General features: G+C 39.3%; 1 protein-coding gene across 6 annotated transcripts in view; it reads right to left on the reverse strand.

The window, feature by feature from the left end:
- Window positions 1-27667, reverse strand: part of LOC122809137 (plasma membrane calcium-transporting ATPase 3) — a 4021470-nt gene that overhangs the window by 450340 nt on the left and 3543463 nt on the right. For all 6 annotated transcript variants that reach the window (XM_044080406.1, XM_044080412.1, XM_044080407.1 and 3 more), the window contains one exon: window positions 16117-16308. In XM_044080406.1, coding sequence (XP_043936341.1) covers window positions 16117-16308 — 192 coding nt within the window. The remainder of the gene's footprint in view (window positions 1-16116; window positions 16309-27667) is intronic.

Below are 27667 nucleotides of genomic sequence, written 5' to 3' on the forward strand. Positions count from 1 at the left end.
TGGAAAAATAGATGAACATTACTTAGAGGAGATTAAGGGATATGAAAATACTGATAGGGATATGATTGAATATGTTTCTAATAAGGATGAAGATGATGATTATGTAGAGAAGGCAGATAGGAAAATATTTACTGTTATGTGGATAATTTGGAATCAAATGATTACAGAAACTATGTTCAGTGCTACATGGATTTAGCAGAAATGTTAAAAGGATAAGATTTTGGTAATGGAAATTAGAGTGAGGACAGATAAACGTATATTTATTTCTTGAATGTTATACGTGTAAATAATATTACAAAGAAAGAAATGCAAATAGTTTGTACATAATATTGTGAATAAGAAAAAGGTTGAAACAGCAAACCAAATCCACATAAGAGCACGGACACCAAAATAAGCTTTCATTCACTTTAATAACCGTGAACTTCATCAGAAAACGTTCATCCACCCAAACAAGTCATTGAAATACTCAATTGTCATATCACATGATCTATGATGTCTCCATTGAACACAACCTTATTTTTTAAAAAAAATATACATTTGTATTAAGTATTAATAAACTGATTCCATAAAAAATATACAACTTATCCACTTTCATAATATGAAAATTATAAAAATTTTTTCACACATGATGTTCACATTGTGATGTATATATAAAATAAATACCTAAAAATGTTTTACCTAAATTGCAAAAAACATTTTATGTTGATAATATCATTTACACCTGGTGCACAATCTGCACCCAGGTGGATTTGCCAAAGAGATTCCTTACATTCTAACCATGTCTTATATCTTCAGAAAATGTATCTTGGTCAACACTGTTCAAAACAGAAAAAACTAATTTTTTGAAATTAGTACAAATGGATTGACCAATGGATGGGTTCCCATACTAAAGGGGTGGCGAAGCCACAAAACTATGGGCTAATAACTGCATGTCTTGCCAAAGCATTAGTGTTGTCCCTCTTCTTTACGTCCAACAGATGTTCATAAATTCGTCTTTTCAGACTCCTAACAGTCTTTTCAATGTAATAACTTGAACATGAGAGACACTGTGCCACGTACACAACCATTTCTCTTTTACAGGTGTAATATCCCTTGGACCAAAAAGTTTTATTGTTGTGACTAAAACTAACCGAAGATGTGCTGCTGATGTACCTACACTGTCTACAGCTATTACAGGCATAACTACCTTTTTTGTGTACACTAACCAATCTAGTCTCACTTTTGGTATTTGAACCCCTTTCAAGCAGGATCTTAATGTTAGTAACCTTTTTATATGTAAATAATGGCCTTGAACCAATGATTTTTGCTAACTCAGAGTTACCTAAAAGGATTTTCCAACTGTCACTAATTATGTGTCTTATATACCCCATCTCATTAGTGATGGGAAGTGGAAATGAACAGGAAAAATTGTTCTTAATTTTCATTGATTCAGTGTTACTTTGCACTGGGATGTTGGCCGGTCCCATGGATGCTGTGTTTTGGCTTTAGAGAGTGCAGCTTTTACCTGCGTAGTTGTGATTACAGGGACTCTGCATTCTTCCTGTATAGATATGGGCCTTTTAGGGGGTGAGAGGGGGGTAAGGTTAGCACTGAACCGATCTGCCAGGATGTTGGCAATATCAGTTGGTTTTGTAATTTTCGTGCTGTTGTGCTGTAACTCAGAGCAGATCTGGGTGTTGCCATCTAGATTCTTGACATAGCTATAGAATGCTTTGTGGTTGCCCTTGGATTTAGTGGTGATTTTGTTTTCGTAGCTAGCTTTGGAGGATCTTATAAGGGATCTCAGCTTCTTACTGAGGGTGACCAGGGAGCTCCTCCACTCATGGGATTTTACTCTATTTTGCAACAGTTTCTTCCTTCTGTTATACAATTTGTTTATGGCAGGGGACCACCAAATTGGCTTCCTTTTTTTGGAGGAAAAGAGGAATAATTTTTTTTCTTTTACCAGAAACCACTTTATAAGAAGGATTTATAGTATGAAAAAGACCCCGAGTCAGACTGTTTCTTTTTGGTAGGAATACTGGGGCAAATAGGTTTATTAATGGCAGCCACAGCTTCCCCTGGGATGGGCCCCTTCTTCCAAGATCGACAAGAGTGGTTTTCCTCTGCCCACCAAGGGGACCCCAACAACCACAGAGGATGAAGCTAACCCCCAGTCCATAGAGGCTGTAGGTGCCATACTAAAGGGATACCGGGGAAAAGATAAGTGGTCTATGAAACCAACTTTGGCCACCTGCAGCTAAGGCAAACTTCTAGGCTGCTGTGGTGGCAAGGACGGTTTGCTTAATTTTTTTCATTTTGTGACTGGAAGAAGGACCAACCATGGTACTGACAGTTTGTTCCATGGTCAAGCTGAAAATGGTGCCTCTTTCTTAGGAAAACTGAGCAGCACAAGCTGGGAAAACTTTAAAGTCCAAAAACTTCACTTTTTCCTAGTAAAAACACAGTAAAAAGTACATAAATACAAATTGCTAGCTCCAAAAATAAAAATAAACACAATTTATCCACAGAAAAAAAATTACAATTTTTTTAACAAGTTTTAAACTGGCAGGAAAAAAAGTGTGCTCCTATTTAAAAGCACAATTATGTCTCATGATAGTTAGTAAAAACACAGACTCCTAGTTCAAAAACTTTCCTAACCAAGAAAATAATTTAAAAAAACAAATGTAAAATGTGAAAGGCTTCTCCTAAAAGGGAACTTATCTGCTCAGCAATGGAAGAGCACAAACTGACCACTGATCTTCAAAAGCCCACAGAGGGGGGCTCTCGACAGTGGCAGAAAAGCTCTGAAGGACTTAGTGTGAAAACCTATCTTTTTAGGCAGCTCAGCTCAAGCTGCCTAACAGTTTTGGGTATGTGGAAGGTGCCCTGAAGCTTTAAAAGCTGGCTGGCTGTTATATCCTTGGCAGGATATAATCTCATATAGTTTAGGCTACTTCAGCAGTGATCAACATGATAACCATCCAGCTCTGCCTGGGCCAAAAGGGGGTTACCACATGATCTTTGGTAATTCTTTCTGAATCTTTAGAAGTATATTAGAATCACTGGAGAAGGTGGAAATGCATACAATAACAAGCTTGATAAAGATGTCTTGAATAGATTTTTTTCAGCTGTTCGTTTTGAAAGGAGGTGAAAAGAAATACTTGAGGTGATCCCAACACCTGGATCAAGCCCTGGAAGACCTCTACATGGAAATGCTACTCATAAGGGTCTGTCCAGGATCACCTTAATCTATCTGCCACTATGTTCTGCTCTGACAGAATGTTCAAGGTCTGATTAGTCTGAGGATGATGCTCACAGGCCATCATTACTAACTGGCAAAGAGAGGTATGACCTTGTACCCCCTTGCTTGTTCAGGTACCACATAACTGTAGTGTTGTATGTAGGTACCACATAACTGTAGCATTGTCTGTGACCACTAGAAGAGGACATGGGTCCATATGTGGTGAAGAATGTTTAAAACTGAATCCCTACCAACATCTCTTAAGTTTATGGGCTTTGATGTTTCCCGAGGACCCTACAAGCCTTACACTTGAACTCCAATGAACTCTGCTCCCATGCAAAATCTGACAAACTGGACTGCAGTCTGAAGAAAGAAAGGGAGTCCCAGATTCAGAGACAGTTATCTGTCCACCACTGCAGTCCCCGTTTCACAAATCCCAGTACCAGTACCAGGAAATCCAAGAGATGAAGGTGCTGAGTACAGTAATTCTTCAAGTACCACTGAATTTTTCTCATGTGTAGTCTGGCTAGTGGTATCATGAGTATCACTGATGCCAACAAACCTAGAATTTTAAAGATCTCTGTTGCTGATGCCACGTCTAAAAGAGAAAATCCAAGAAAATGCCCTGATAAGCCTGAATCTTGTCTTCTGTCAGGAAGGCCATCGTTTACACTGTGTATTCCACAACTTAAGAAAACAATTCATTGACAGGGTATGAGGAAGGACTTTTGAAGGTTCAATTTGAAGCCCATGTGGGAAAGAAGGGATGCGATCTTGTCTAAGGACTCCAAGCACCTAGACACACAATCTGCACAAATCTGCAAGTCGTCTAAATATGGAAAAAATGTGGATGCCTAGGGTTCTGCAATAGGCAACCACTGGGGCCAGACAAATTGTAAACATATGAGGTGCAGTAGATAGCCCAAAGGGTAAAGCAGGAAAACTGATAATGTAAGCCAGACACTGCAAATCTCAAACAAATTTCTATAATTGGGATCAACAGTAATATGACAATAAGTGTCCTTGACATCTGGAATTACCAAGAAACAGGGGTCTGGAATCAATACTAGATCAATAAGGTAAAGTGAGCCTTTTGAATTTCAGAACTTTTACAAAGGTGTTTAGAGAGAACAAATGTAGGATGGGTCTCCAAGAGTGCTCTTTTTTGCTACCAAAAAGATTCTAGAGTAAGATCCTTTGCCTTTTACAAAGGTGTTTAGAGAGGACAAATCTAGGATGGGTCTCCGAGTGTGCTCTTTTTTTGGTACCAAAAAGATTCTAGAGTTAGATCCTTTGCCTTTGTGTACTGCAGGCACTGGTCATATGACCACTGCATCTACCATGTAAACGTGCACTAGATGAAACAGCTCTGACTGGTTTGGAGGGTGTGAGGGAATTCCTCTGAAAATGGGAACATTTTCTAGCCACTGCCAAGTTTATCCTCTCAGAAATCTTCTCAGAACCTATTTGTCTTGAGACTGTTTATAACCAGGCTGCAGGGTTTAGAGAGCTCTGTGAAGTGGCATAGTCATTCCTTTGCAAGGGTTGATCCTTTTCTGGAAAGGAAACCCGCTTGTTTAGTTTTGAAGAATTATCCTCCTGTCATTTCGCTGTGGATCTCTGACTTTTGTTTTGCTGGGATTTTTCTTTATTATGCCCCTTGAAGTAAGATGCTTTGTTTGGGTTGAACTTGGGTACATGAAACATCCTAGATACTCCGTATATTAATTTGCCTCTGCCATCTCACTGTTTGAGAACCTGCATAATAGAGGGCCCAAACACCAATTCAGAACTTAAAGGTGCATTCAAAATTTCAGCTTTTAAATCATAATAGAAGTTCTGATGATGTATCCAAGCATATCATCTTAATACAACAGAAGAAGCAGCATTTCTCAAGACTGTATCTGCATGTTCAAGCATACCTCTCAAAGCAAGTTTTGAAACCTGAGTAAAATTAGTAAAATATTTGCCCTGCAGACAAAATCATTCAAACCGTATACATACTGTAAGATAAATGTCCACATATAACAGTGATAATTTAACATTCAAAAGGCTAGGCTACTAGAAAGAAACATCCCTTTACCCTGAATATCTAACCATCTGTCCTGTTTATCAGGGGGAATTAGATTAGAAGTTCATAGGACTTTTAACTTAATCAGGCAGTTGGGGAAACCACAGCTGAGTCAGCAGTTAAATGAGAAAAGAGACCTCATATTAGAGGAGACCCTATATTTTCTCTGAGCCTTTTAGGGGCTGTTGGAATACACACTGGTGTCTTGCAGGCACTATATAAACATTTTCCACGGCTGGTAAGGGGGGGGGGTTACAACAGAATCAGGCATCTCATACTCTATAATGTCATATGCCCTATCTATTTCTGTGGTATTTCCTAACAGCTCCCAAGCAAATACATCACTAAATCTAGCAATCATTTAGCCAAGCTAGCACTAGAACCATGTATGGGGAACACAACCACTAGAATTAGTTGTCTGCAAAAGACTATTATCCAAGGAAACCACATCATCCTTATAAACAGCTATAATCTGATTATCAGCTGTATGATGAAGCTTCTGTTAAGTTTTCTTGTGAACATCACTACTACATTAAATAGATGAGAACAGAGTATTAGCTCTGGCAAGTGGTCTCTTACCTGGACTACTCCTACACCTAAAGGGTTTGGTTCTTCCATACCTGTGCCATGAATTGAAACAGCCCCGGAGGATGTGACAAGCCCACTGCTATGCTGGTTGGCAAAGTTACACCACAGGGAGATGGGGCAAAAGGTAAGAGGTCTGTGGGTCAAACTGTGGCCTTGACAGAACCATTAACCACAGGCAGAGTCACATTTTTATTTTATTTGTGGGTGCTACAAGATTTGATGGGGGGATACCAGAGTTAGGATTTATCAAGTCAGGGGAGGTAATCCAGCCTGAACAATAAACTGACAGTACTGGATAATGTATCACAATAAGCACTTAAAGTTTCCATTATAAGTATGCCCCCACAAAACCAAACTCTGCCAGATTGTACTATTATCACAAAATACAGTTTGAAATTTGTTCAGAATTCTTTTACAACAGGCAGGAGTTAAAACATTTTCAGTACAAAAAGTCCAAACACCAAAGCAGCTAATATATCAAACCAGTGTTAAAAATAGCTCTACATGCTTTAACTATGGTAAACTGCCATAAAATAACATTTAATACCAATTTAAACTATATTTTCTTGTCAGATGGAGTAAAATCTCAACAGTACATTCAAATAACTTAATTTGCAGTAATATCACAATTCAATGTCAAAAACATACACAGCAGAGTAATGCATATATTAAATAATGTATAAACGCTGAAAAATCCAAATTCTGCAAGATTTTCCCATTAAAAGAGAAAATAAATCAGTAGCAACAACAAAGATAGGCTTGGTTAATTTGCAGTTCTGACTGCACAAGACAGCCCCTAGTGTCTAACAGCACACATGCAACCTGCAGTTTTGAAAAAAATACTGAAAGTTTGCTCAGAAACTGTAAAAATAAGCATTTGCCAAAAAGAGAAGTCAAACACTGCAACAAGCAGAAATTGCCACAGGAATTATTCTAAACACTGACAAAAGAAAATATTAAAAAATAGATATATTTTTAATAAACATAAAAATAGAAAGAGAATAATAATTTTAATAAAAAATGAAAGGAAGGGGGTCCCCAAATGGGACTTATCTGAGCAATAAGCTGGAAAGATCGGTGCTGGATCATGTCAGAGGACTTTCCTCTTTAGATGGAAAAAAAAACAGACTGAACACTCACTTCCTGTGACAACTGAAGGCTTCCCTGTCAGGATATGCTCAGCCAATCAGTTGTCACAGGAAGAGAGAGGGACGAAGGAGAGTCTGAGCTTTAGAAAGCTAGCCAGTTACCTTGGCAGATACAGTTTCAGGCTCACTAAATAAAGAGTCACAGTCTTTCGGTATGGAACCCTCAAAAGGCATAACCCTGTATATGTCTACTTCAGTATCATCTAACAGAACATACTCATTATTTGGAGAGGAGGAATTAGTAATAGAAGGAGACACTTGGCACTCACTACTGACTGCAACAAAATCCTGACTAAGGTAAGAACATAATTTTTACACACAGAAACCGTCTCTATCTATGATAATGATTAACTTCCTGTTTCTTTTTCCAACATCCTTGGAGATAGACTGAGAAAGAGGAGGCATATCTTCCAAGCAAGAGATCTCTTTCCCCAGCCACCATGAGAAGACCCTCCCAGGGTGTCTCCTGCACCAACAGATGGTTCTTACACACTTACATTGGACAGTGGAACAGCAGAAGTGGACGTGTCTGACGCCTGATCGACAGTGACTGACAAGGCTACACCAGAGTGATTCAAAGAGACCAGTAAGTGGTTTGAGGAACCAGCAGTGGCCACTGCAGAGTCACTTACCATCGACTGAGACACTGACTAGCCCACACTTAAGGTAAAGGCTCATTCTTCAACCACTTTTTCTTTTTAGATACCTTAGAAAGGTATTGCAGGACCTATGTAAGTATCCACGCTGTAGCTGTGGAAGAAGCCTGACTGATAATAAGCTATTCTAAAAGGAGTCAGTTGGAAGGTAAGTTGTCACTTATTACACAACAGTACTACACAGTCCTATAAACATGATCCAATTAACCAACACAAAAGTTATGCAAGCAGCACACAATTCCCTGTAAAAGATAGAAATACATTCCACAAAATTTACAGTAGTAAAAAATGAATCAAGCAAGTTGTCACAAAGTGTACATAAGCATTAACACAATTCACAGTTTCTGCCCTTAAAGTACACTTTCAGACATACAGAAAACAATAAATTAGCTTAAACCCCCCCCCTACAATACCGGTATTCAAGGAATATCTACAGATATTACTGAAAAGTAACATATTCTTACAATGATATAGCACAATTCTGATAGAAAATAAATATATAAAATATTCCTAAATAATAAAAAATAAGTGTGGAAGAATTGTCCAAAAGGGTCTTATCTATCTGACAGGAAGCCTCTGACCAACTGCTGTTTCTGAGAACACTCAGAGCTGCATCTGCATGAATACGTAAGATTTTTAGTCATTCTGGCTGTTTGTATAGCTCCTTCAAGAAAGGGCTTAGTCTATAAATAGCCAAAGTGACATGTGGCAGGGGATGAAAGCTTTTGGAAGCTATCTGCTTGCTTTATCCTTGGCAGGATACAACCCACAGGCTAGTTCAGCAGTTAGAATGATGAACATTTTGGCTTTGTAAAAGGAATATCCTGTCTATTGAGCCTGGCAAATTCTTGGAGAAGATAAGTTATTTACAATGGTCACACTATAAATATAGCTTACCTTGATCTGGTCAAGGCATTTGACACAATTCCCCATGCTAGAGTAATTAATAAATTCAGTATGTTACAAACAGATCCCTGTGCAGTACTATGGAGAGCATACTGGCTAAAAGACAGAACCCACATGGTGCAGGTGGCAGGGGCAGTATCAGACAACATGAAGGTGATCAGTTGTGTTCTGCGGGGCTCAGTGCTGGGACTACTTTTGTTTGGTATTTATTTCTCTGACCTATGGACTAAAAACCATAGACCTATGGCTAACCAAGTCTGTGGATCACTGCAAACTGACAGTCATTGTTAATTCCCCCTTTGACACAGAGGTCCTCCAGCAAGAACTTCCAAAATGAGCTTAAATTAAATGCTATAAAATGCAACACTGCCACATTTGTCAGACAAACCATCTTCCCCCAGCATATAATACTTACAACACCTTACTTCAAAATGAAGAGGAAGTCAGAGACCATGGAACCTGGACTGATAATTCCCTCTCCTTTGACCACTCCTTTGTCTGGCAGTTGGTGCAGAGGGTTAAGGCTGTGAGCTTCAGTATCTATAGTACAAGGTTTGAGTCTCTCAAGCCTCATTTGTTTACTGTGTGAACCTGATCAAGTCACTTAAGCAGACATTGCTCCCAGGTCACCTATGAAAATGAGACTGTGTCCTGTGGGTCTACCTGGTTAACAAATGAGTGTTTGTTTTTATGTCTCTAATGGACAGAGACAGCCATTAAATCATGCCATAACTAAACACATTCCAAAACAAAACTGGACCAGCAGACTGTGGCAAAAACCAATATATTTATTGTTATGTGCTACAAACACATAATATTGCAGGAGAAAGAAACTAACCAGTTTCGGGTGATAAATCACATAGCCTTCATCAGTGTGTCAAACTAACAAACACCCCTTAAAATAACCTCTAAGGCCCAATAACTTGTGGGATATATTCAGCTTCCATGGCTAGGTTTATAAAGGCCCCAGTGGTCTTTACCCCAGTATAAACCTATGAACCATGTAGCAACAATTGTCAGAAAATTCTTCTACTTGGTGTAGCTGATCACCAAGGGAATATCATTAAAGAGGTATTACCAAGGGAATATCATTAAAGAGGTTATTTTCCCCTTGTATTCAGCACTGAGCAGACCAATTATAGAATACAATGCCTCCTATGGGATGTACCTCATGAGACATGCCAAACAGTTGGAAAGACCTCAGAGGTTCCTAATGAAAAGTCATAGGATTAAAATTACTAAGCTGTCAGAAAAGAGCAGAAGCACTGTCCCTTTTTTGTGTCTTTTACGCTCCATAGGGGAAACATATGCCTTGTCTTCTGAACAATTAGGGACCCAGTAGTCCAGGATCTCTTGTACCTTCATAAATCAATAGTCTACAAATACCAGAACAAAAGATTTAATTCCATTTCAACAGACGGATAAAACAAGGTAGAGAGGGACAGATTCCTTACTCAGCATCTCCCTCACTTCAGGAATGCACTCCCTCTTCAGATAAAGCAGAGTGATACACTATCTTCCTTCAAATGGTGTCGCACATCTCATGTACTCAAATGAGAACTGAAGCTGGGTATGCGTTCAAGTAATTTATTATACATACACACGTCAGGATCTGTAGCTTGTACATATACTTCGTACTTCATATGCTTACACAAAATGGCACTGATCTCACACTTGCTCAGTAACTTATATGCTCGTGCTGTCTAGCTACAGTGGCTGACTAGGTTCAATATACACATGAATCTACATTCTCCCTCTTTAATTTTGTTCAACATTGCAAAATAAAAGAACAAATGTATATTTAAGAGCTAGACATCATTTCAACATTTCAACAAAACGTAACTGATTTCAAGTCCAAGTTGCTGTGTATTTAGGATTGGGTTTGCAAATTCTACCCAATCTAATTACACAGAAATTCTGACTAGGTTTAGCAACAAGGACAGTATCTGGGGATTCATTTAATACTGGAATATCTGGGTTTGCATCAGAGTTGTTTGAAGAAAGCACACCTTTCTTTTGAATTTGAAGAGTTGACGAGACACTCCGGAAATTAGACTTGTTGGGATAAGCAATCTGCTGTGGCACTGGTTCTGAGACAGGTAACACATGTCTGCAATTCCTTCTGTAATCCATTCCTTCAGATTGTATGATGTAAGATCTCTGTTCCTTACAAATGTTCTTCATGATTCCTACACGATTATAACCTTTGGATGTTTGCATTACCACAACTTCTCCTTGTAACAATGGTCAAAGGGATTTACTAATTTTATCATAGTACAACTTCTGTGACTGATGTTTTCTCAAAAGTTGAGCCTTGACCACTCTATTATTCTTTGCGTTTGCTACTAACAATTGTTTGCTGATCATAAGAGTTGTTTGTGTTTGTCTGGACATTAGTCTTCGAGCAGATGAACCAAGCAAGGTGTCAAGGAATGTTTCTGAGATTAAGTCAAGGAAAACATCAGTACCATCACTTTTGAATTTCTCCAACAAATTCTTTGCACTACGAACTGCACGTTCAGCTAAGCAATTGGCTTGTGGATACTCAAGACTACCGGTAATATGAACAAAGTCCCAAAACTCAGCAAATTTCTTGAACTGCTGACTAGTAAACTGTGCACCATTGTCAGACATGGCTTTGTGTGGACTACCACAGACAGAAAAATGTCTCTTCAATTTTGTAATGGCTGTGCTGGACGTCAGATGTAGGTCAATTTCAAATCAATTTAAGTAAGAGTTTGCTAACACCAAGTACTGTTGACCGTTCTATTCGAAAATATCTACAGCAACCGTCGACTATGGTAACTCAGGAATATGGTGCAGCTGAAGCGGTTCTGTTTGCTGATGTGGTTTGGTGGTGTTGCAAATTGAACATGCTAAGAGTTTCCTTCTCCATATGTTTAGGCATAGAAAGCCACAATACCTCTTGCCCTTTTTTTCATTGAATCAGTTCCTGGGTGACCACAATGCAAAATGTTGATATATTCCTGTTGTAATGCTTTAGGAATTACCACTTTTGGACATTTCATGAGGATTCCATCTTCCATCAGGAGCTTATCTCTGTAAGGAAAATACTGCTGAATGTCAAGTGGTAAACCACTTTGTCGTGCTAGCCATCTCTGACTGATAATGTTTTTTAGCTTCTGGAGAACTTGGTCTGAAGCAGTGTAATTTTTTAGTTCATCAAGCTGTGATGAAGAAAAATTTCTGACTTCCATGACTTCAAAGTCTGCTGTTTCAATTTCATGCTGCTCTGTCATTTGTCTGAGTGAGCGTGACAAGGTGCAAGTACTTGCCCTTTTTGTAAACAATATTAAAATTGTACTTTTGCAATCATGTGTTGCGATCGAGCTGGGGCTCTATGAATTGACTTTTTCAGAATTGTCACTAGTGGTTATGATCAGTGGATAGGTCTGCCTTATATATAATCACTGAACTTTGAACATGCGAACACTACTGCCAAAAGCTCTTTTTCTATTTGTGCATAATGCATCTCTGTTTGAATTAAAGTTCTTGACACATAGGCTACTGGTATGCCATCTTGAAGACATGCTGCACCAAGGCTGTACATTGAAACATCACAAGAAAGAGTTACAGGTTTGTGAACATCTCATAATATCTCAGTGTGGGTGGACTAGCAATTTTATTTATTTATTTATTTGTTTGACATTTGTTAACCGGGCTAGTCCGACTGAGTAAATGCCCTTTTTCAGCTGAGGCCCAGGGAGAAAGGCTCCACAACACAATTAAAAAAGTTATATGGAAACAGTATAAATTGCCAAAATCAAAAAGTTATTAAGAGTACAATATCAAATAATACACTTACATAATGCAGTAACAGGAAGAGCAGGTAATTAACAGGTTAAGGTATAAACATTAGAATTGTCATCCATATACAAAAATAATAATTACATATTGATTAATGAGCTGAGTTTGGCATAGATATAAATATAGTGGCTATATAGCTAGTATCAAATGCTCTTTGGTGTTGTTCCAAACAGGACCAGTTTACATTTTTGCATGTCAACACACGTAATGGTGCAGAAAGCTCACTCAAGCCTGGGATGAACTTTCCTAAATAGTTGACCATACCTAGAAAACGTTATAAAGATGTGACATTCTCTGGAATGGGCACTTCAGCAACTGCTGTTTTCTTAGACAGACCTGGTTGTAAGCCAGAACTGGTAAACAAATGTCCCACATAAGTAACTTCTTTCAGTTTGAATTTACATTTCTGAAAATTCAGTTTAAGATTTACTAAACATGCACAGTCTAGAACTTTTTGTGTAGCTAGTCTGCTCCCTCCCCCGACACAATCTAGATTATATGTGTGAACTTTCCTTTATAAAAGCAAGAACACTGGCACTGATTCATAAAACTATCTACAGACTTGTATTTAACAAAAATGAAAAGATATAATTTAAAGAATGTACTGATAATGCAACAAAGAACAAAGACTATGGTGTAGGTAAACTGGTCCTCCAAAAAATAAATCCTACAATATCACAGTCAAAGGAGGCAGCGGAACACAGCAGTAAAATTCAAGAATTTAATCCCAGAACAAACCGTAGAACAAACAGTAAGCGCTTTCGCAGCAGCAGCTGCTTCATCAGACAAATAAAGATCCAAACTATAGTACTTTTAAACAGCAAAGCAGCCAATTAGCATGCAAAAACAATTAAGAATTAACAAGAGTCCACACCAAAAAATGCAGCTCAAAGCTCATTGTATAAACACAAAAACATTTCATTCATAAAAACATATAGAACATTTCATTCAACAGCCAAAAAATGCAGCTCAGAACTCATTATATAAACATGAAAACATTTCATACATAAAAGCATATAGAACATTTCATTCATAAAAACATTATAAAAATACTGAACATAATTAATATCTATCTGGCTAAGGGCCTATTCATTAAAACTGGTTTAATAGAAAATTTATCACTGAGGCCTTTCCCCATATTAGCTTTCATTCTAATAACCCAGTTCAATTCTTTGCTTTCTACCTTAGTTCTATGCGGGCCCCCCCCCCCCTTATACCCGCATTGACTGTTTCAACAACCATAAACTTAAAATTGTGCTGAGCACCTAGTAACATGATGTGCTTAGATAAAGCATTAGTCTCAGCTCTCCTGGAGATATCATACTGATGCTCCCTCATCCTGTCTCGTAGCCTGCGTGTTGTCATCCCAATGTAGAAACAGTAACAAACCGTGCAGTAGGCTAAATAAACTAGATTCACTGTGTTACAGTTAGCTCTGGCTCTGAAAAACATCTTTTTATGTATATCTGGATGTTCAAATGCAGCACTACTGTCAATCAAATGACAGTAGTTACATGCCCGACAAGGAAATGTACCAATATTAAGCTGTGTATCAGTACTGGAGTTAAACTTTGGATAACATAGCAATTTCTTAAGTGATCTCTTATTCTTATACATATAGCTCGAGGCTCCTCCTACTATTATTCCACTCTCTCATTAGATCTAAGTATATCTCAGTGTTTAGCATAGATGTCCTTCAACAATCTAATGTTACTGGCATAAGTAATCGGTACTCTCAGTTTACAGTTGGTCACTTTCTGTTTGCAAAATTGAGTGGGTGAAGAAAAATATGGCTTACCCTCCTGAATTCTAGATGTATATGCTCAAGCTGTAACCGAGCTAATTTCTTTCTTATTATAACCCCTCTCAAGGAATCACTGTTCCATATGTTTCAATTCACAAGAGAAGGTGGAGTCACCTGCTGTCAATCTGGATGTTCTTAACATCTGTGCTGTCACAACATTATTAAAAATGTGCCCAGGATGCATACTCTGTCTATGGACAAACGTATTCCTATGGCAACTTTTCCTATAGATTTCAGAAGTAAAAGTGCCATCAAGTCCCCTGGTAATCCAAACATCAAGAAAATCCATACTTATAGTAGAGCTACTGGCCGTCAAACTAAGAAAGTCAGTACTACTGTTGAGTTGACCAATGTATTGAGACAGCTCATCACCAGTACCCTCCCACAGGAGGAAAAGATCATTAACAAATCTCATGTAAAAAAACAACCTGTCCAGGCTTCAGCTGAGGTATGATATGCATTTCCTCCCATTTTGCCATAACGAGGTTGGCGTAGCTATTGGCACAAGAGGTGCCCATAGCTACGCCATCCCTTTGTTTAAAAATACCTTCTTCAAACATAAAAATGTTATTGTCAAGAATAAGTTCCATAAGCATACACAGTAAATCTATCTTATGGATCTCATAAGTGCCATCTTGCTTTAGATAGTCTCCCAACATCTCTATCCCTGTGTTATTGGGTATGCACGTAAAAAGGGATTTCACATCTAATATAACTGTTATATTTTATAGGATACTGAACAGTTCCTTAGGGACTTATTTGCTCACATACAAGTTAAACCACCTGTTGCTGGTTGCATTATGACAGCATTAGATGTGAAATCCCTTTTTACGTGCATACCCAATAACACAGGGATAGAGATGTTGGGAGACTATCTAAAGCATTCCATTTACTGAACAATATAAATGAAAGGTGTGGGATCAATGTGGTCACAACAACTACACTATCTAAAGGATTATGGTTCTGCTCCTATAAGTTAACCACAGGAAGTGTAGTGTTTGTGAACTGCATATAATCCAGGAAAGTGGAAGACATTTGCATATGTTCTCCATGCACACAGCACTATGGCTACATAATTGGGTAAGACTGCATAAGGTTTTATCCCATTGTGTATCACTCTTTATGGGTCACAAAGGACTTTGATACACAGCTCTATTGCATACCAGCCTTATTCCATGGGGCACACTGTTCATAAATTTCAACCAAAATATATATTTATCTGTAATGCACCACCTTGAAAACAACTGTCTACTGTAATTGTTCATGAAGATCTTTTCACAGTTAAGGTCCTCTTCCTTGTTTCTTCCTGACCTTGCCTTTAGATTTTAAAACAGCCAATGTGGATCAGAAAGAGCTATGTAGTATTTATGAGAAAGAAATAAGAATACTGAAAGGATCAATCAATCAAATGAAATTTAACAGAGCTAGTAGGCAGGCTGCATGAACACCTTGATAGGAATGAGGCTGACCAGCTGGTAAGGCTAACAGTTTCAAGTATAACAAAATATTGACACTGGAACAGAACATCTTCAGTTTTCTTGTTCCACATTTATTTGCCGGGGGGGGGGACTAAGACTGGCAAGCTATTCTTTTATTACTACAGCTATACAAAGAATCTTAAAAAGTAGTATTTTCTTCTTTTCCTAAAAACTCTTCCTTTAAATGCTGAATGACAAAACAGGCATAAGCAAATCCTTTGTCACTATGTTACACTGTTCTGTGTGCAGCTGTCATCATTATGTCAATATTACAGACTGATGCATGTAGAAGTAAAAGCAGCATTCTTCCATTTACCACCATAATCCTAAACAGCATACAGTAAATTATGAACAAAACTGATGCACCATACTTTTTGTTACTGCAGTTCAATATCACTGCTTGTCACAACTAACCTGGGTAATGCAGGCTCCGGTGAATGCCACAATCACGGCTACTACATTGACAGTCAGTTGGAACTGCAGAAACTTGGAGATACTGTCGTACACATTCCTGCCCCACATGACAGCTTTGACAATACTGGAGAAGTTATCATCTGTTAGAATGATATCAGATGCCTCCTTTGCCACATCCGTTCCAGCTATACCCTTTGAAAAAAAAACATAAAATTGTAGATGTAGTGCATTCAGAAACATCATTATGTTTTTAGACCAATGTTGAGTCCTTAAATATTAATAAGCTATTTCTTTGTTTATATAAAAACTGTACATTAGCATGACTTTTACTTATTTACAAATTTGAAAATTAAGCTCATTGATTGTTTTGATTATTCTTACTTATATCCATCCATATATTTACTTACTGACTAACTTGGCAGGCCCGATGTGTATAAAAGACCATCCCCTTTTCAGAGAAAACCATACTTGATTTGCTATCCTGCAACAAAGGTGGTGAGTAAAGAAACAGACATGCAATTCTCTTGCATGCACATCATTCAGGATGTGATTAGTTTAGAGCCAGCCTTATGGAATAAAAATATCTATCTATCCATATATATATATATATATATATATATATATATATATATATATATTGGAAAAACAAACATGGGATGAATGAAACAACAAAGTATACAGAAAATAAAGGAAACTAGTGCATCCTGAAGATGAACTATATATGAAGGACAATGGATGAAAGGTTTGAAGTAGCACATTAGCATGGTGACAATAAACAAATAGAGAATGAACAGAAAAACTGAAAACACCAAAGAAGGGACAGAAAAGGATGATAGAAGTGCAGTTTTGTGTAGGTTTTCCTACTGTAACAGTAGATCTTTCAGAAGACGACACTTTAACAGTAACTCGCAACATCTGGATTTACCCACCTCATTCATGTCTTCTCCTAACCGGGAAAAGCCGAAAGACACAAAACAACAACAACAACAACATTCATGTCTTCTCCTGGATAGAAATTATAAAAGCAGTGTTACAATCCTTGTGAGGAACCAACACTGTTGTCATGTTGGTCAGATACTGACATCAATCAGTGGCTCCCTTATACATTCAACATGGTTTCACATACTTCTCACTTCTTCAAGTTATATTCTTCACAGAAAAGAGTGTTTTTTTCTTTTAACACAAATACCCCTGCCTAGGTTTGTCCAACCAATGTGATGGAAAATAGAAATGTATAGAAAAAATACTAAGGGTTTACATAGCTTGTTATATCAAAGATACAAGCTTAAAAGCCAACATTTAAAATGCATAGAGTTTTAACAAAAGGCTTAAAATAGTTTATGCCTGCTTGACAGATTTTCAGTCTTCAGTAATTCTACAGAATAGATAAAGTAAGATATCTTACCAACATGTACCATTTTATGAAGTAAGGGAATTGATTGCAGCTACAAATAGAGAACACTTTACTAAATATATCTATAAAGAAGACACTAGTATATGTAAAAAAAGGGTAAACTGTGTAACAGAGTTCCCTATAATAATTTACTGTAGTAATATCAAAATTTTAATTACAACTGAAAATAACATTTTAATGCAAGTTGCATGTTTTAGGTTCACATGTAAGTACTAGGCTAGCTGCCCTTGCAGGCCATTTTAAGCCTAGCCAGTTTCCATTTTGGTGCTTGAATTAACCTGTCCCATTTAGTGTTAGACTGGCCTTACTCATCCCATGGTTGATAAGTGGGAACATACCATAGACAACTTGCGAGGACCCATGCATGGAATAAAGCATTTAGGAGCTGCCTCTGTCCTTTGGTAGTACAGGCCACAGTCCTGAGGTAATTTTTCTGTTTCCCATCCATAGATCCAAGTTGTGCTTGAATATGGACAGGGATAAGCTTTATATTACATGGACGGGAATTCTGTTCCAGAGCAGCAGTATCCTCTGGTAGATATACCTGTACCTCCAAATCATTCTGTTAATGTTGCAGTAGAGGTTTAGATCCCTAGACTATTTCTTATGCCATCTGAGTTAATGATATGCAGTAAATACATCAGTATTGAATAAGATGACCCCTTGCATGCTAGACACAAGCCACCTCTATACAGTTTGTAGGATAGAGAGGACAGGGACAAAGCTTTTGAGTCAGTCTATGTAAGACATATTGTTTAGGTTTTTTACCATTTTTGTAAGATATCTATGTGGGCATTCCAGTTGTCGCATGTGACTGGACAGATACATGGGAAAGAAAGCATTATACTCAATGACTAGCCTAAAGAAGGCTGAGTAAAGAGGGATAATGACACCTCTAGATCTAGACACAATCTCCCTTTGTTTATAAGCTGCAGTATACAAAGACGTTCTTATGACAATTATAACATTTTAGTCGAAAGTTAGTTTACTGACCACATAAATTTCTAAATTTCAAACTGGGTCAACTCATAGGGGCGTATTTGCAATATGGTAGTTCCCAGCAATAGATTACTTCCCAATGGATAAGAGAATGCATTTTTTTGGCATTTAGTTGTAGTCCATGATTTTGGTGCCAGTTATTTATTTGGGGGAAAACCTTTCTGTAGGATAGCTAAGTCATTTGGGGATTCAATAAATGCTCTTAGCTTGCAGTCATCTGCAAACCTAGTCAGCCAGAGCTCATTTGTTTTGGCTTTTTCTTCAGAGAACTAGATGTTAAACAGGAGAGGTCCAAGCGCAGAACTTTGTGGGACTCCTTGGTGACTGTTCTCTTTGTGGAGGTAACTTACTTTATTTTTATTTTCTGCATCCTACCTGTGAGCCAGTTGGCAATCCAGTGGATGACAGAGGGGTTTAGTTCTAGTTTGTTTAGCTTTATTACTATACCTGAGTGGGGACTGTGTCAAGAACTTTGGCCAGGTTGAGGTATGCAGCGTGTACAGTTTTACCTTCATCCATTGTTTTGGTGACCATTTCAAAAAAGTCCAGCAGACTGTGCAAACATGACCTGCCCTTGATGAACCCAAACTGAGATGTGCCTAGTTGTTTTGAGGTTCCCTATGTCCTTAATGTTTACATCCATAAGTCTTTCCATTGCTTTGCATATGAGGCTTGTCAGACTTTTGGGTCTGTAAATGAATGGGTCTGTGGAAGGTCCATCCTTATGTAAGGGAATGACTATAGCTGTTCTATATTCACTTGGTAGAAAATCCTGTAAGGAGACTGAGGTTGAGCAGTGTTGTCGGGGGTGGCTAAATCATGCTTTATCATGCTTTATGTTATTTAAGACTCATCCAGGGATATTGTCAACACCCACTGATGCTGTATTTTTAGCTTTTGATACCACATTTAGGACTTGGTCTTGTGTGATAGCAGGAGACAAGCCAGTTTCAGGTACATCTTAAGGGACAGATGGAGGGGGGAGAGAGGGGTAAAGTTAAAGCTGAATTTATCGGCCAGTAGGTTCACTATATCTTCAGTTTCAGTGTAGGTAACATAATTTAAAATTATCTCAGCGCACTGCTGTATTTTTCTTTTGAGATTATAAACAAAAATGAAAAAATGCCTTCTGATTGTCTTTGACTTGCTTGATTATTTTAGCCACAAACATGGAGGATTTTATTGAGCTACTGAGTTCTTTGTTTATTTCAGTCATGAGGGCTCTATCTGGTCAAAATTATCTTCCTTTTATTGTTATTATTCCCATGCATTCAGTGGAGTTAACTGGGGTTGGTGGGGGTATAAAGCTTACCAATGTATCACTTAGGAGTAGGTTGTTTCAGAATCATAAGGTATGCAATACGGATTCCTATTGGAACATCAGATATTCAATCGTTCAAATCACTAAAGGTCGACCTTTAATGATCAAACGATTAAATATTTGAATGATAAAAAAAAAAAAAAAAACGAAAAAGTAAAGGGTGTAGGCAGGGGGGCAAGCCCCCCTGCACCCCCCTGCTACTTAAATATACCAACTCCGAGATCGCGCTACAGTGTAGGAAAGGGAACCTTCCTTTTCCTGAGCTTAACTTTGTTAAAGTGAGATCTCGGAGTTGGTATATTTAAGTAGGGGGGTAGGGGTGTGGGGGGTGCACGGGGGATTGCCTCCCTGCTCACAGCAGTTGCATTTGTTTTGTTTTTTTTTTATTACATTTTCGAAGTTTTAGTACTTCGAACATATGGTGTCGACCATATGGTATTCGAAGTACTGAAACTTCGATAATGTAATATGTAACCATACAATACACCAACCATGCAACAATAATCCTTAGAATAGGATGGCAATATTTAAAATGCGATGATTAACATACTTTACGGCCTCAGTCGGCACCATTTTAATTCACTAAAAATGATAAAAAAGATCTGTACGAAAACAGTCACAAAGAACTAATATGGTTGCTAGCTGCACCACAGAATAATACATATGGAAAGGGTACACATCTCAGGCAGAAAGAAAAATGTTATAAATTAATTATTGAATTATTGCATCATTTCGACCCCCAAGTAACAAAAAAACGAGAGTTGCGTGACAACTCTGATAACATATAGTGACAGCAAAAAAAAAAAAAGCTAAGCTAAGAATTTTTCCCATAAGAAATAGGTGTAGTAGGAAGGTACTATCACTTTTCTATTCTACATTATACTCATCATAATGTTAGGTTTTCATGACCCACATCCATACACTTCAACCACAGTATTGGCAGCCACAGGCAACAGTCATTCAACACCTTTAAAACTTCTCCCACAGTTTAAAATTCCTCCCCTGCTCCCATAATGCACCACCCCTCTTTTATTCTCCAGATCAAGATTGTGCTTAGGAGCACAAGCATCCTAACACTATTGTATAAATTAATACCAAAGGTCCAATCCTGCATAACTCTCCACAGAAGAGCTTATGAAGGATGGGCTAAGGTAGTTTGGTTAACGGAAGTTGATGGATATGGATCATTAAGACTTAATGTTATGGAAAGTACATAATTTTCATACCTTACATGATCCTGTCCCTCTATTTCAAACACAGGACAGAATCCCCAGCCAAAACTTCTTGGATGGCATCAATACAGAATGCCTCTCAATATGGTAGCACTGAAAGTAGACCTAGATCCTGAAATCACATCCAGCTTATTGTGTCCTAAAAAAGCATGCAATGAAGCCTGTGTAACAGTGGCACAAGCATTGTGCACAGCTGTGCTTCTAAAAAGTCTACAGAAGTACACATTGCTCTAGATGAATGTGCTTTGAGTTTGTCAGACAGAGATTTCTTGAATTTGTGTAACAAAATAGAATACATTCCGAGAACCACCTGGATAGAGAGACCTTGTTAACTTTTTTCCCCATTCTGTTGTGAGTAAATAAAACAAAGCGTTGGTCAGCTTTTCTAATATATTTTATTCTGTTTATTTATTTATTGACATTTGTTAACTGGGAAAGTCCACTGGGCCATTGACTCATTTTCAGTGGAGGCCCGGGGAGAAAAGCTCCACGGTAATACATTTAAAAATAAAGAACATTAAGACATTTAAGAATTAAAAAAAAATGTGCACATTATATACCATAGTGGTAGTACAGTCAATATAGTACATTTAAAATGAACATATTTATAGTTCCATATTCAGACAAACATTCTCAGAAGGTTTGAAGCAAGAAAGAGAGTAAAGTCAATCAGTAAAGGGGCAGAAGTATATAGTGAGGTAATTTGTGAGTGTCACTTAGGATAGTTTAGCATGAGGTAGGGAGAAGGAGAGAAAAGTCAGGCAGTAAAGAGCAGCAATATATAATGAGGTAAATTGTGACTGTCACTTAGGATAGTTTAGCAGGAGGTAGGGAGGCTATGGAGGTCTGACTGTTGTGCAGTGACAGGAAAGCATTTACTGTGTTTTCCTGCTATCTGTTACTGTCTTAAAAAAAAAAAAAAAAAATATATATATATATATATATATATATATATATATATATATCCTTGTTTCCCGCCTTTTCTGAGCTAGAATAGTACTGAATTCAGGTTTTGCTGTATTCTGGACTTTAGTACAAGTTCTTGTGTTGCCCATATCCTTACTTGGATAGGAGGAAGCTTCTCTGTTCACCAGTGAGAGTGGGGAGCTTTGAGCAGCCTATCTGTCCCTGGAGGAGTGGTCTCAGCCCAGAAACTAGTTGTTTATTGGCCGTTTTGGGCTAATTTCTAGCTCTTTCAAGTCCCCTGCTTTAAAAACCGCTTTGGCGCGGTTTTTGCGCTTGTTCTGACTCAGCCAAGCTTCTCGTGGTCCTGCAGAGTGGTGCTAGCAGCAGAGAGATGAAAAAGAGTGACTGCTACCTGATTTAAGTATTCTTTACTGCCTTTACATTAGCGACTGCATATTCTCACCGTAAAGCGAGTTTGTAACTGCTGTACTACTTAAATAAGCTTGTTATTGCATTTTTTGCTTACCTGCACTTTAAAGTCATTTTTTATTGTTTAATTTAACTGTTGAGGCTGCCCACTCAAGTGCGCTAGCCTGTGCAAAGCATTTACTGTGTTTTCCTGCTATCTGTTACTGTCTTAAAAAAAAAAACAACAAAAAAATATATCCTTGTTTCCCGCCTTTTCTGAGCTAGAATAGTCCTGAATTCAGGTTTTGCTGTATTCTGGACTTTAGTACAAGTTCCTGTGTTGCCCATATCCTTACTTGGATAGGTGGAAGCTTCTCTGTTCACCAGTGAGAGTGGGGAGCTTTGAGCAGCCTATCTGTCCCTGGAGGAGTGGTCTCATCTAAGAAACTAGTTGTTTATTGGCCGTTTTGGGCTAATTCCTAGCTCTTTCAAGTCCCCTGCTTTAAAACCTGCTTTAGTGCGGTTTTGACATAGCGCGGCATCAGGCAGCGTCGCTTAAACAGGTTTAAACTATTCCCGGCTCCACAAAGTCTGCTCTTCACTTTTTCCCTTAGAACTGCTCTAAATCTCAAAATAAGCACTCTATTTTCATTCTAAAGCCCTGCACTTGCTCGTATAAGTAATCTTACAGGTAAACACTAATAAACTTAAGCACTACACCCTCTTATACTCCTTTTAAGTACTTGCTCCCTATTGGTCCTTTCTGATCAGTCAATAAGTAATTCTCTATACTATTCAGTCATGTCCAAAGGTCAGTTTCGGGTTTACTCCCCAGTCCAGCTGGTGAATCTGGGAATGTTGAGGCAATGTTACAACTGCCTTATGTACACAGACCACCCTCTCCTCCTCCCAACAAGCTCAAATATATGTGAGAGATGCAACTATATAGCCAAACTGGAGACTGAGCTCTCTCAACCCAGTACTGGCACAGCCGGTCAGGAGGAAAAGGTAACCACACACACCACAAATCCAGTCTCACATAGACCTATCGCATCAGCAAACCAAACACATAAATACACAAGAACATACTCGGAGGCTCTAAACAAAAATCTGCCTAAGCAGCAGAGACCTCCAAAGCAGACATCCAAGCAACCCCTACCACGCAACAATACCCACGTAACACATAGCTCACAAAGTCAGTGTGCCACACAGTCACAGCCCCTAAGGCTAAACAACACACCTAATACACTTGTAATAGGTGACTCTATTGTCAGACACACTGACGTCCCACTCACCAGTCTGAACAAGGAGAAGGTCACTGTAAACTGCCTGTCGGGTGCCAGGATCTGCCACATAACACATGCACTCAGGTCACTCCAAAGCAAGTACAAATATGACTCTGTCATTGTCCATGCTGGTGTGAATGACCTGAGATGTACCTCTCTGGACTACATGAAAAGAGACATAGAGGAGCTCTCTGTTCATGTAGCCCAGGCAGGTATGACCCTGACAAACTGGCTCGCCACCTAAGCACCATGTTCAATCATAGTCTCACATCAGGCTTTGTTCCCACTGAATGGCGCACAGCAACATTTATCCCACTCCCCAAAGGGGGAGCCACCACTGATCCTGGGAACTATTGCCCTATTAGCCTGATGAGCCTGGTCTGCAAGCCCATGGAACATATCATCATGGAACTCATAAATAAAGACATTGGTAACCTCCAAACTCTGGATCCCATCCAGTTCAGGTTTGTGAAAGGCAGATCATGCCTTCTGAACCTGATTGACTTTTTTGAGGCAGTCACAAAAGCCGTAGATGATGGTAAGGTGGTTCACACAGCCTATATCGACCTCACCAAGGCTTTCAACACCATCCCCCATTCTGAAATTATAGCTAAACTCACTAAACTAGGTATAAATCCCTAATTACAAGATGGGTTGCCAACTGGCTCACTGACAGAACCCACACTGTAAAAGTTGCAGACTCCAAATCTGACCTCAAACCAGTGACAAGTGGAGTACCACAGGGTTCAGTCCTGGGAACACTCCTGTTTGGTATCTACTTCTCTGAAGTACAGGCTAACACAGAAGGCCTCTGGCTAATGAAGTTTGCGGATGACTGCAAACTAGGAGCCATAGTCAAGTCCCCAAATGATGTGGACATCCTACAGAAGGGCCTCACTGAGACTGATGCCTGGTGTCAGAGGCATGGCCTCAAGCTCAATGCCAAAAAGTGCATTGTCATCCCCTTTGGTAAAAACTCTGTACCCATGAACTACCACATAAACGACAGTCTACTTAATGCTGAATGTGTGATAAGAGTCCTTGGGACCTAGGTGGATAGTAGTCTTTCTTTTGATAATCACATCACCACAGTAGTCAGGAAATCCTTCTATGTGGCACACCTCATCACAAAAGGGTTCTCATCCAGGAAAAAAGAGGTCATTGTTCCCCTCTACTCGACACTCATTAGACCCATTAAAGAGTGCAACACCCCTTTTGGAATGTACCTCACAAGACATGTGCAGCAGCTGGGAAGGCCACAGAAGTACCTCACAAAGAGAATCACTGGCCTCAAACAGATGCCCTACACTGACCGTCTCAAAAAACTCCAGCTTTACTCTGTAGCATATCGCCTACTCTGAGGAGATCTCTGCCTAACATATAAAGCTATGTTAAACCCAGAGCTGTTGGACATGCTGCACCTTAAGAAATCCCAATCCCTCCGAGCTACATGCTCTAGGGACCTAAACCTTGTCACCACAATAAACAGGACATGCTGAAGGGATAGATTCCTGTCCCAGAGACTTCCTATACTCTGGAACAAGCTACCCATCTATGTCAAGCAAAGTTCCTCATTAGCACTCTTCAAGAAAAATCTTGATGAGTGGATGGGAAATAGGAAATACATCCCGGGGATCACTTCTGTGGCTCTGCTCGACAGGAGTACAGGAAATTAACTTTCTTGGGTGGCGTAAGCAAGGGAACCTTGTTGGCTAGGCTTACTTAGGCCCTTAGGCTGATAGCCTAGTACCTACCTATGAACCTATATGATTTTTAGCACCCAGGTGTCTTCTGTTATGCTTACACAGGCTTCTGGGTGCAGGGATAAACGTTCCCTGACTGCCTCCAATTTTGGACAGTCTGGCAGAGCTTCAGGAGTGCTGAAAGGGTCTAGCTGGAAAGGAATCCCAGAAACTCTGATTCTGCAGGCATCCTCTGCCTCTAGGATGATGTCTCCAATTAGAATTTCCTTCTCTGCTTCTGGAGAATAGTCCCTGCACAGATCTTGGAAAGGTCCCTGAGATTTTTGGAACCATATTTTCTTACCACAGTGTAGAAAACTTGATTCCCATGTCAGACAGAGTCTTTCCATCTTGTTCACTGTGGGTAAGTGTCTCTTTTACTGGTGACCCAAATAAGGGTGTGCTGTCGGGTGGGGCATTGATGAAGGACATCTTAAAGGGCTTTGCAAAGATGCATATCCACATACACGCATGCTGACTTAGGGCAATGCCTGAACCAGCTGCTTATGAGGTGCCTTAAGCTGTGTGAGACATCAACTTCACTGAAGCATTTGAAATAGACAAAAGAGTGGCCAGCTGTGAGGATGTTTTCTTGAAATCCTCTGTGGACATGGACTCTGAGAGAGTATTTGAAAGCTCTTTGGTCAAATCTCTCTGAAGTCTCGTGAAATGTGCCAGGTAATTAAGAGACCTCAGGGCAAAAGTAACCAAGACTAAAACTCATTTTCTGAAACTGTCCAATGCCCTTGACTCCCTGTTTGGTGGACGGACAGAAGAGCCCTATTCTGCTAGGTCTTTCTTGGTGGCTGTCACACCCACCATAGCATCAACTGGAACTCCTTTTCTCCAGTGGGGTCTGTCTTTTGGACGGATTAAGAATGTGTCAGGCCTCTTTGGGATAGGTTTGATGGTATCTAGCTCCTTCCAAGCCTGGCGGGGAACTAAATCAATGAGTTCATTCACAGGGGATAACCCAAGACACAGATGGTCCAGACCCCAAAGCTTCCAAAAATACAGATTCTTTCGGAGAGGGGTTTTTGGAACACCAGCCACTTTTTGTCTGAGGATCTCTAAAATGTCTCTGAAGGAGATGTCATCCAGTGCGATCTGGATTGGTGATCTTCTCCTTCATCAAAATTGGTATCCTCCATTAGAGACTCCATCAGGGGGTCTATATGCCTCTTCTTGCACATTCTCTTCTGATGCATCTCCTCTATGGGATGTTCAGGAGAGGTGACAGAAGAGATGGGAAGTTCCTCTAGCGGAACAAATTGGACACTTATTGGAACTGGCTGAAGGTCTGATCAACTCAGGCCGGAGCTGATGAGAAAAAAGATGTTGGATCTGAAAAATAAGAAGGCAGTTCTCTAGAAAGAGCAAAAGCCCTATGCATTATAGCAAAGGCCGATGGACCTGGGAAGCCTCGGCCAGCCTTGCCAGAGCTGGCGCTCCCAGTGAAGGAAGATCTCAACTGCTCTCGGATCCATGCCTCAAGGATGGTACCTGACTAGAACAATCCAGGGCCAAGGCTCCTAGGGGCTGGGACAGATCCAAAAACATTGGAGTTGATCCCAGCCCCCATGAACCTGATGCTGACATGTCAGCTCTGGGACCCATTATGATCCAAGAGTACTGAAGCAGAACTAGTCAGGGATACTGTCGGAGTCAAAGAAGACATCTTCTTCAAATCCAATCCTGGACCTCTCACGGATTTTGGATCTGAGTGTATCGGAGTGGAACTAGTCAGGGATACTGTTGGAGTCAAAGAAGATGTCTTCTTTGGATCAAACTCTCTACCTCTCAGGGATTTCAGATCCTGGGATTCTGAAACAACTGTACAAATCAGAGAAGGAGATAAAACAATTTTGGATGTCGCAGAAAGATTCACAGATCCAATACGGGATGGAATTCGTAAGACCCCCATCTGGATCTGAGCTCTGAGAAATTTTAGCATCATCCTATCCACATCCACTTCCAATAAACTTCTGGAGGAAGGAGTGGAATGTGGCCTAAATGTTTTTTAGGGGTTTGTAGCAAAAGAGATCACAGAGTAGGTGATATGGGCTTAATTTCATACTCTGGAGTAAGAGTTCTATGCAAGGTGCCGAGCTTTGGATCCAAGGCCCTAGGATCCAAGGAAGGCACTGTAGGATTGACTGATATGGCAGTTGGATATGAAGCCTTTTGATCAGATGGTCTCGGATCCAAGGATTGGGTCTGTGGATCTGACAATGTCGAATCCA

The sequence above is a fragment of the Protopterus annectens genome, chromosome 8.part0 (genome assembly GCF_019279795.1).
Source record: "Protopterus annectens isolate FY-2018-M chromosome 8.part0, PAN1.0, whole genome shotgun sequence".
Taxonomy (NCBI): Eukaryota; Metazoa; Chordata; order Ceratodontiformes; family Protopteridae; genus Protopterus; species Protopterus annectens.